General features: G+C 40.7%; 1 protein-coding gene across 1 annotated transcript in view; it reads left to right on the top strand.

Annotated features, from left to right (window-relative positions):
• The first annotated feature begins 900 nt into the window (after positions 1-900).
• The window catches only part of LOC307024874 (vesicle-fusing ATPase-like), a 37,009-nt gene continuing 26,284 nt past the window's right edge, over positions 901-11,625 (top strand). Inside the window, exons 1-4 of the mRNA XM_079659335.1 lie at positions 901-1,109; positions 4,486-4,571; positions 4,667-4,763; positions 5,637-5,676. Of these exons, the coding sequence (XP_079515461.1) occupies positions 1,098-1,109; positions 4,486-4,571; positions 4,667-4,763; positions 5,637-5,676 (235 nt within the window). The 5' untranslated portion in view covers positions 901-1,097. The remainder of the gene's footprint in view (positions 1,110-4,485; positions 4,572-4,666; positions 4,764-5,636; positions 5,677-11,625) is intronic.

The following is an 11,625-nucleotide window of genomic DNA, read 5'->3' as shown; positions in this document are numbered from 1 at the left end:
ATGGTATTTATTTTACAGTATGAAGGTGAGAAGACTGGGGTTTTGCATGTTGGAGAGAGTCTCTGACATGTGCTCAATAGGAGCTGGGATTAGGTTAGTTTAACCAGAGGACAATTCACAGGGAAGGACATAAACAATTCATCAAGAATCCATATTAAGAAAATACAGAAGATGCTTTCTCCTGCTGCTATTGGTCAGTATTTTGAAAAAGTAACTTTACATGAAGGGCATTAAATAAATTAAACTGAGTTTCTGGATTGTTTTTATTTTTGTTTTTTTTACACCAACAGGATGATTTCTCTAACCCATTTTGTCAAACTTGGCTTCAGACCTTTTCTTTTTATAACACTTTAAAACCAAGTTAGTCACAAGAGATAAAGGAGCATCTGTGAACATCACCAATCAAATAAAAATCTATTTATCAAAACGGATAGAAGTTTTTATTTCAACACTGTTGAAACTATTGCCACAAAATGCAGGATATGTTTATTTACCTCTGAAGACATTCATATTAACGCACAAGCATTGAGAAAAATACTTCCATCATAAGGACATTTTTTGTACAGGTTTCGTTCTTAAATACATTTGCAAAATATAAATACAAAATGTATGTCAAAAAGACATAAACAATGACAATTTGTCAAAACAGTTGCGAAACGTTCGGATTATTAATCACTAAGAGCATTTTCTATTTATTTTTATTTCCTTGCTGCATGTAGTGCTTTTCAAGGTAATTAGTATGAATAATGTTGATGGGACACCTCCTTAATCCTACACCTCTTTCCACTATACATAATTAACAAGGTGAAGTGTAATATGAAATGAAGACAACATTCCTTTGAAAAGGTCACATATCGCTCTATTGTGACGTGTATGTAGAGAGAAATGTTTTCCTACTGCAGAGTCAGCTGAGGAAAGAGGTGAAGTGCGCATCTACTCATCTGACTTCCCTACGTTTCCTGTGCGTGGTGACATCATCTGCGTCAACAGGTCCCGCCTCTGCACGTCACTTTCTCAGTTGTGCAGTTGTTCTGTCAGCGCAACGTTTCTGCTGAATTGCACTTGAACCGGAGTTTAAAAAAAAAAAAAGCACAAAGATGACCGACCGGGTGAGTTTCTTTGAAGCAAATATGACCATTTCAACACAATACGAACAGAAACAAGTGAATACTTAACCTAACGTGGACTTGAGGAACGAGAAGCTTTTTTTGTACACGTAAAGTGAGCCAGCACAGCACTTAGCCACTGTGGAAGTCAGATGTCATTCAAAACTTCGTAGCCCGGAAGTGGAATGGAGTATCTTGTGACCACCGCTAGCATATAGTGCTACCACTGATGTTGTTCTAGATAGCCTATAACTTCATATACGTATCAACCACAAAGCTGCTAGTCCCGCAAAATGTATGGGCAATATGTACTTTGATGGAAACAAATGATGCAGTTAATACAGCTCCGTATGAAAGGCTAAACCAATGATTGCATGAAGGAAGTGTTGACTGTATTTAATGGGTAAAACAAACCAGAAGTGCAGTAAGATTAATGGAATTTGTGTTGAATAGTCAACTTACTACCTATAGCAGTGGCCATTTTTAAAGTAGCTGCAGTGTACAGAAAGTCGCAGTGTTTTTAGAATGACTATGCAGCAGTCTACGCTTACGTTTCAGTTTATTAGCTGCAGACCCAGTGGTGTAAAGTAACTAAGTACATTTAGTCAAGTAATGTACTTGAGCTACTTGTACATTACTTGAGTATTTCCATGTTATGCTACTTTTATACCTCTACTCCACTACAATTCAGAGATAAATAGTGTACCTTTACTCCACAACATTAACGTAGTACCTTTAGTTACTTTGCTGTTAACGATAACAAATATGATCAGTACTTAGAATTACAGTTGGCCTTTTGCATACATTTTTACAAGATTCTCGGTCACCACTTAATTCAAGATTCATTTGAATACTAAGTCCACCCTTTCTATTTCACTGCTATGCATCATCAATCTGTAATGAGATTACAGGTTGAAAATGAACAATAATTTGTATTGTATATTCCTATTAATTCAACTTGTTTATTCAAAACCCACTGTGAAGGTTTTTATGCCACAAACATTTGCTTGTGGTTTCATAGTCTATTAATTTAGCCTTATCAAGTGGGGCTGTTTGTAATATAATCTTGGTGCCAAATAAAGGCTCTTCCTAATGCTGAACCTTTAGTAGCTATACCATCACAGTGGATCTTGAAGGTGCTTGCTTCACCATGCTGATTCACCTAGCCAGTAGCTAGCACTGGGTCTGACTGTTATTAGACCATATTGCAACGGTCTCATGATGAAATGCTGCAGTCTGTTGAGGAACGCAGTGTGAGGCAATGTTAGAACATCACTCAGGGGTCTGGCAGAGGTAGAAGAGCTTAAAACGTTGAGGTTGTTTAAACCCAAATTTCCCACAATGTGACGGGATCATATAATCTGCTCAGACATCCTTTGGCTGTGAAAAGTGCAGTTTACAGTATGAGGATGTTTTTCAAAGATGAATTCTTTATCAAATCCTGCTGGGGTTAGGTTCACTTGTTTTCAAAAAGAAGTGTGATTGTGTAAAAGTATATTGAGAATATTACCCTACCTCATACATTATTACCACAGTAAACATTCTGCACATAGGTTATGGTCACATGGATAAATGTAAGTCTTTTTTTAACACAGCACATTGCTTATTTTGTTAGTTGGCTTCCATGTAGTAGAGGGCAGGTCTACCTAGTGATTGACAAGTCACTTTTAGCTACCTTGGTTTTATAGGGATGGTCATATGATTGCCTTGTGCATTACGTTGTACACACTTTCTAAATATATATAAATCACACACATTGCGACTCAGCAAGCCATTCAGATTTCCCCCTGCCTTTGTCACATGAAGGTTCATTAGAATAAATGGCCTCCCATCTTAGAATCTCCCAAAGCTTAAATACTTTCTTTGTAGAAATGCACCACTAAGTGTGTTAGACAGAGAGGGAAACAAGTACAGTATATTCAGACAGACCATATCAGTCAAATCATTCAGATGTCCTAGTAGAAACCAAATATGTAAGTATGAACTACAAAATTGCATAATATATCCCCTTATTTGTCTCTGTTGGAAGCAAGATCCAAAAACCCTCCTGCAACTTTCCACTTTATAGCATAATGAAACTGAGACAAAAGAGGGCACAAAATTAGATATTGCTGAAATGATCATAAGCTGAAAAACATGAATTGCCATAAGCTTGATTGGATCACCTTCATGCTTGATAAAGCTGATAAAATAAGTCAATTTAAATTCAGTATGTCCACTGTCTGCAGCACATAATGGTTTCCCTACTCGAGCAGGGTTGAATTTCTCAGACCCAATTGTTCCACATTAGGACCATCCCTGCAGTTCAAGGAAAGACAAAAGGAACCTCTTTCTTGTGTGTTTGACAAACATTTATTCACTCTATTCAAGCAAATACAATGGCTGTAAACCACTTGGACATTACCAATGAAAGCCAGTAGAATACATCAGCAATACACAGAGGAAGCTGAGCGTACACTCCACACACAGGCACTTGACATTTAAAAAAAGAACAGAGTAAGAATGTAAGGAGCATCAGACCTCTCTGGAAGTTTCCAGTGTGCTTAAGCTCTCAGGAGGCTTTAGCAGTGTAAAGAGATCACCATAGCAACATGCGTGTAATGGAGGTTTTCCAAGCATGATCTCTGAGCTAGAGGGGATTGGATGCAAAGTCATGAGAGTGTTGAGCTAAAAAAGATCCATGCATACCAACTATAAACACGGTGAATTATTTTCCGTAACAGTCCAAAATAGTGCTGTAGGGACGGTGTATTTCTGTAGGCCAACCAGGAAGTGAGCATCACCCTGGGTCTATCAACAATAAGTCAATAGGATTATTCCCTTGGATTATTGTGGAAAAAAGCTCTGTTGCATTCATGAGTGGGAAAAAGACGTGGGGCCTTTAATGATGTTGCAACTAAAGTACACGCTTTCTATTCTTTGGTAAGATATTCTTTACAAATGGACATAGCGTTAATGCAATCGACAGAAGTCTAAAGCTATAAATTAACTACAGTACGCTCACACGACTTCAACATAAACACCACTAGTTTATCATCTTTACGCTGTTGACGTTTAAGGGCCCTGACAACCTCTGTAGTCTCATAGCCACTTGCCAACAGCCTTTTTTCACTTGAATAAATAGTTTAAATTCAGGAGTGGATGTATTTCCTGATGTATTTTCTGGATAAAACAAAACGTGTCATGTCTTGAGCTTATATGAACCACAGACCTTATTTTAAAGATCTTACCTAATACCTATTAAAATAAATAACTGACTTCAAAACAAGAGAACAGGAGGTGCAAAACTTGCTGGCTCATTTCCAGGTTTGACCACTCAATACTCAGATACTACCTCCCCAGTCGACTCACTGTTTACATGTCTCTGCTCTCGTTCCAGTTCATGCAAGCGGCTCGGTGCCCTACAGACGAGCTGTCACTGACCAACTGTGCCGTCATCAATGACAAGGAGCCACAGTTTGAACAGTGAGTAGGAACATCTGGAAAAACAGTAACATCTGGGTTGCTATCTCTACTGTATATCACGTTTAATCCTTTGTTCTGTTTTGACCTCAATACAGACATGTGACTGTGCGCAATGTAGCCCACATGTACGTGTTCACCTTGAAGAAGCATCCCAGTGTTAACGCCGGGACCATCGCCTTCAGCCTGCCACAGGTACGCCTCACTATGCAATGGCAACATGTTGCCTGCCACATGGTTACTGTGTTGCCTGAGGGTGGCTGTGCATCGCTGCTGAACTGTGTTATGCAGAATGAATCTAAAATATATTGATTATGTGGGGGGAAATAATAACAATGATTAATTTGACATACTGTAGCTAACCATTTATCTCAGTTGCTTGATGTTACTTGTAGAATAAAATAAATATTAGTCTAATTTAGCATTTGAACTTAACAAAGCACTGTTCAACACTTGCATGGAGTTGAAAGCTGCAAAATGTATTCAAATATCAGTTTTGCAAACATTATATTATCTCAATCTTGATATCAATATGTAACCTCATATACTCTCTTGTGTGTTTTGCTGTGCGCTCTCTGCTCGGACTTCTCTGTTTGTCTCAATCTGTGTTACTGCTTCTTCCTTTTTTGCCTCGCCTTTCTCTGCCTGCTCTTCCGCCGTCTTTAAGGCAGCCACAACGGCTCACAGGTACTACTGTAACCTCCTCAACACGGTCTTATTTTACCACAAGAATTCAATAAACACTATCTATTGGTTGATTGGCTTATCATTTGACATAGCTGCCATCATTGGTCCCCATGTCAGAAACCCAGATTGTGTGAAATGTCAACAGGCAAATAAAGATGTGTTGTGAAATAATAAGACCAAGTTGCAGAGGAACGTTACACTGATGTTTCTAAAACACGTCAAGTATAAAGTATAGCTTAAATCTTCTGGAAAATCTAGTTTCCTTGTTTATGGCAAAATGGTAAAAAATTGCCTTTTTTCTTTGGCAATATTGTGTCTTAATACAAAAAGAAAAAGACGAGACATGCTTCTAAATTAATAACTTTCTTTTCTTCTAAACAGAGAAAATGGGCCGGCCTATCGATTGGACAAGAGGTTAAAGGTAGGCTTCATGTTTATAGTATAAAACTGCTACTTTTCTAGATTATTCCAATCCCAAACAAATCGCACAAAAAGACCAAAACCAGCAATGAAGCTTTACTGTTAATAAGCCACACTTGCACTGGGTAATATGTTCCTTTATCACCATGAACACATACTGTAGTCAGCTTAGACTCCATGCTACATACACTGTCATGCATCGATTAATAGTCACTATAGCATCAAATGTATTCAAGTATTTGTTTCCCAAGAGAAAAACTACCGTATTTCTTTCTGTTTAAGTAATGCTACCATAAATGTTGCTAAAAACTACAGTGACCAGATGTTATAGAAAATGACAGAACAGTTATAAATTGGGATAATGCTTTGTTTATGACCCACTTTAACAATTTACAGTTGGCACAAATGGTCTAAGAGCTGGGTACCAATGATAAGTATTGGGAGATGGACACACTGTTGGTCTTTTCATGGAATTTACTTAATAATAACTCAATTATATACATTTCCTTGAAATCTGCGTCTTCATGTTTCTTTCCCAACTGAAGACATCACAGTTAATCTACTGTGCTTATAGACTATATTTAAAAAGGTTTTGCTGTTGGTAACAGGGTATCCTTGCCTCACAGACTTCTGATTGTTCCACCACGGCCTTTCAGCCTTTTGTACTGAATGTCATTCATTTGTCATCTTTTGACGAGACGGTCTTTCTCTTTTATCACGAAATATCTTTTGAGTCACAGACACCTGGCTGCAGTAGAAACATTATATCCCAACCCTTGCCCTCAGACTACTTCCATGTGAGTGACTTTAAAGTCTGCAGTCTGTGAAACGTCTCACCGTGCTGACTTGTGACGGTCATATCCTTCACATTACTAATTAAACGTTGGCTTAGGGGTTTGAGCTTTTATTCAGGTGTCATGAGCGGTGGATTGAACATGCTTTACCCAGCGCAGGGAGAGACGATAGAACAATATGAGCAGGTGGTGTCACCGCAGAGCTGGCCAGCATCCAGAGAAAGAGAATATGATGTTCTTTGATGAAGTATTTACACTCCGCTCCCTTAGGCCAAACGATGCCCAAAATGATGGGCGCCATTATGATACTGTCTGCATATCAGGAGTGAAAGGGAGGAATGAAGATATAATCCACTGAGTGAAAAAGCCTCATGGTACCTTTTTAACTTTTTTGACATGGTCTTAAAAAAAGCCATGGCCCTTTTTTATCATGTGATCAAAGGAACATCCCCTGTCTCTTTTAGTATAAAGCAAGCATATCAGAATATCTGAACGTTACATGTATAGAATGTTTATAGCAGTGCCTCCTGCAAGATTATTGAAGCAGTATTGTAAGGGCTATTTGTCTAATTAGCTGGCAGTGGCAGATAAATCCTGCTAAACTAGAGACGAGACAATTACAGTATATCTCATTTCCACAATGAGGCGTTAGAAAACACATGCAGGGGCTCCACAAATCATGTCAAGAACAAGAACTACATGTTGTGTTGCTGATTTAGTTTTATCGCAGTGAAAGGATTAGATTTAATTAGTGTCTAAATGAACATAATCATACCATAAATCTAAAAGAAAATAGTAGATATGTGGGATATTCAGTAGTGATCGGCGATAAAAAGCTTTCTGAAGCCATGAAGTAAACATACTGGAAATAGTTTTCTGTTTCCATGCATTAACGCAAGTGGCGACATCTGCTGGCAAAACCACTGCGAATGCATTTGTGCGGATGGATAAATGTGAAAGGGTTTCAGTCAGAATGTATCTTGTGCAGTAAAGCTTGTTATATTAATCACAAGATTCAGTCTGCAGCTCTGTTTTTAAATACTGTGGAAAATGTACTGGAGCAGGAATGAAAGGAACATGTCTAGAGACTTAACAAGGTCTCATTTGCTGTTTTTAAAGCTGTGTCGAGAAATCTGTTATGGGTGCAGTTATTATTTTTATTATGTTGAATAAAACGTATTTATTTAAAAGCTGAAGATTGTTATATTAGGAAAAAATTAGATGACTCAAGATCTTCAAATGTAAAGCTGCAGTAAATATTGTTAACATTCCAAATTGGTGGTTTGTAGAGGCAAACCATCCATCCATCTTCTCCCGCTTATCCGTGGTCGGTTCGCGAAGGTGGCAGTTCCAGCAGAGAGCCCCAAACTTTCTTTTCCCTGGCCATATCAACCAGCTCTGACTGGGGGATCCCAAGGTGCTCCCAGGCCAGTGAAGAGATATATAGGACTGTCTCAGAAAATTAGAATATTGTGATAAAGTTCTTTATTTTCTGTAATGCAATTTAAAAAAACAAAAATGTCATACATTCTGGATTCATTACAAATCAACTGAAATATTGCAAGCCTTTTTATTATTTTAATATTGCTGATTATGGCATACAGCTTAAGAAAACTCAAATATCCTATCTCTAAATATTAGAATATCATGAAAAAGTATACTAGTAGGGTGTTCAACGAATCACTTGAATCGTCTAATTAACTCGAAACACCTGCAAGGGTTTCCTGAGCCTTGAAAAACACTCAGCTTGGTTCAGTAAACTAAATCACAAGTATAGGGAAGACTGCTGATCTGACTGCTGTCCAGAGGACCGTCATTGACACCCTCCATCAGGAGGGTAAGACACAAAAAGAAATTTCTCAAAGAGCAAGCTGTTCACAGAGTGCAGTTTCAAAGCACATCCACAAAAAGTCTGTTGGAAGGGGGAAATGTGGCAGGAAACGCTGCACAACCAAGAGAGATGACCGCAGCCTTAACAGCATTGTGAAGAAGAGTCGCTTCCAGAATTTTGGGGAGCTTCAAAGACAGTGGACTGAAGCTGGAGTCCAGGTATCAAAAGTCACTGTTCACAGACGTGTCCGGGAAATGGGCTACAATAGCCGTATTCCCATGGTCAAGCCACTTCTGAACTCAAGACAACGGAAGAGGCGTCTGACTTGGGCTAAGGAAAAGAAGCACTGGACAGTTGCACAGTGGTCCAAAGTCCTCTTTTCAGACGAAAGCAAGTTTTGTATTTCATTTGGAAGTCAAGGCGCCAGAGTCTGGAGAAAGGCTGGAGAGGAGCAAAATCCAAGTTGCTTGAAATCCAGTGTGAAGTTCCCACAGTCAGCGATGGTTTGGGGAGCCATGTCAGCTGCTGGTGTTGGTCCACTGTGTTTCATCAAGCCCAGAGTAAATGCAGCTGTGTACCAAGAGATTTTAGAGCACTACATGCTCCCGTCTGCTGAAAAGCTCTATGGAGATGAGGAATTCATTTTCCAGCATGATCTGGCACCTGCCCACAGTGCCAAAACCACCAGTAACTGGTGTACTGACCATGGCATTACTGTCCTCGATTGGCCTGCAAATTCCCCTGGCCTGAACCCCATAGAGAATATGTGGGGTATTGTGAAGAAGAAGCTGAAAGACACCAGACCCAACAATGCTAATGAGCTAAAGGCCGCTATTGAAGCATCCTGGGCATCCATAACACCTCAGCAATGCCACAGGCTGATTGCCTCCATGCCACGCCGCATTGATGCAGTAATCCGTGCAAAAGGATTCCCAACCAAGTACTGAGTGCATTAATGGACATTTTCAAATGTTTGATTGTGTTTTGCTGTTATAAATCTTTTTTTTTTACTTGGTCTGAGGAACTATTCTAATTTTTTGAGATTGTATTTTTGAGTTTTCTTAAGCTGTATGCCATAATCAGCAATATTAAAATAATAAAAGGCTTGCAATATTTCAGTTGATTTGTAATGAATCCAGAATGTATGACATTTTAGTTTTTTTAATTGCATTACAGAAAATAAAGAACTTTATCACAATATTCTAATTTTCTGAGACAGTCCTGTAATCCCTCCACCTGGTCCTGGGTCTACCCCTTGGTCTCTTCCCAGCTGGACGTGCCTGGAACACCTCCCTAGGGAGGTGCCCAGGTGGCATCCTAACTAGGTGCCCAAACCACCTCAACTGGCTCCTTTCGACGCGAAGGAGGAGCGGTTCAACTCCGAGTCCCTCCTGGATGACAGAAAACCCATCTCGGCCGCTTGTACCCGCGATCTCGTTCTTTCGGTCATGACCCATCCTTCATGACCATAGGTGAGGGTAGGAACGAAAATGGCACGGTAGACAGAGAGCTTTGCCTTCTGGCTCAGCTCCCTTTTCGTCACAACGGTGCGGTAAAGCGACTGCAGTACCGCTCCCGCTGCTCCGATTCTCCGACCCATCTCACGCTCCATTGTTCCCTCACTCGAGAACAAGACCCCGAGATACTTGAACTCCTTCACTTGGGGTAAGGACTCATTCCCTACTTGGAGTGGACAGTCCATCGGTTTCCTGCTGAGAACCATGGCATCAGATTTGGAGGTGCTGATCCTCATCCCAGCCGCTTCACACTCGGTTGCGAACCGATCCAGTGAGTGCTGAAGGTCACAGACCGATGAAGCCATCAGAACCACATCATCTGCAAAAAGCAGTGGTGCAATCCTTAGTCCGGTTCAGATCCTCTCAATCACTCCCCTCCAAGTGTCTCCATCATTGCCCACATGTGCGTTGAAGTCTCCTAGCAAGATTAAAGAGTCCCCTTCAGGAGCCCCATACAGGACTCTTTCCAGGGTCTCCAAGAAGGCTGTATACTCTGAACTGCTGTTGGGTGCATAAGCACACACAACAGTCAGTTTTCCCCATAACCCGCAGGCGTAGGGAGGCGACCCTCTCGTCCACTGGGGTAAACTCCAACAACGAAGCACCCAACCGGGGACTTGTGAGTATCCCCACACCCGCCCGGCGCCTCACACCTTGAGCAACTCCGGAGAAGAATAGAGTCCAACCCCTATCCAGAAGTAAGGTTCCAGAGCCGACGCTGTGCGTAGAGGTGAGCCCAACCAGATCCAACTGGTAACACTCCACCTCCCGCACAAGCTCCGACTCCTTCCCCCCCAGAGAGGTGACGTTCCACGTCCCCAAAGCCAGCTTCTGTCGCCCGGGTCTGGTCCGTCGAGACCCTCTGCCTTCACTGCCACCCTTCTGGCAGCGCACCCACCCCATCGCTGTTTCCCGTAGGTGGTGGGCCCGCGGGACGGAGAAGCGGAGGTGTTGCCCACGTTGCCTTTTCGGGCTGTGGCAAGCACGGCCACCAGACGCTCGCCGACGAGTCCTCCTTCTGGGCCTGGCTCCAGAAGGGGACCCCAGGCTTCCTCCGGGCCGGGCATCCTCACTTCGTGTGTCGTCTTTCTTTTTTTAAATTCTTTATTTATTTGGGGTCACATTATAGTACAAGTACAGTTTTTCAAATCATATATTTTTAGAGACCCGAAAGTGACAAATGAAATAGCAAACAAAATTAATCAAAGTAAAATAAAAACGAAAAAGTACACAGGGGTTGTTTGAGATAGCAAATGTCTACACATGTACATATTCATACATATCAACATACATATATACATTCAATACACATACATGTAACCATACATACATATCTATACATATACATTCAATCGGTGTATAGAAACAGTCAAACAAGGGATGGTCGTCTTTGGGATATGTAAATTCTCCACTTTTTCCATATTTCTTCAAATGTGTTTTCCTGAAGCCTCATTGAGAAGGTGATTCTTTCCATAACATAGATTTCATGGATTTTGTCGTACCAGTTGTCAAGAGAAGGGATATCCGCTTTGAGCCATTTTCTAGTTATTGCTTTTTTTGCTGCAACAGTAAGAATTCCAAATAATTGTTTTGTTTTGGAGTTTGTGGGGATTGAATGTACGAGCCCAAATAGAAATTCGTCCCAGTTTAAAGGGATTTTTTCCTGTAGTATTATTTCAATTTCGATATGAATCTTTTCCCAAAAAGTTACTATTAAAGGGCAAGCCCAAAATAAATGGTAGTGATGTGCTAGCTGAGAACCACATTTCCTCCAGCAGCTGGGGGGTCGTAGATGATGTGATGACTGA

This window comes from Notothenia rossii (assembly GCF_949606895.1).
Source record: "Notothenia rossii genome assembly, chromosome: 11".
Taxonomy (NCBI): Eukaryota; Metazoa; Chordata; class Actinopteri; order Perciformes; family Nototheniidae; genus Notothenia; species Notothenia rossii.
Note: the sequence above shows the minus strand (reverse complement) of the source record. Positions and strands in the feature narration are given on the sequence as shown.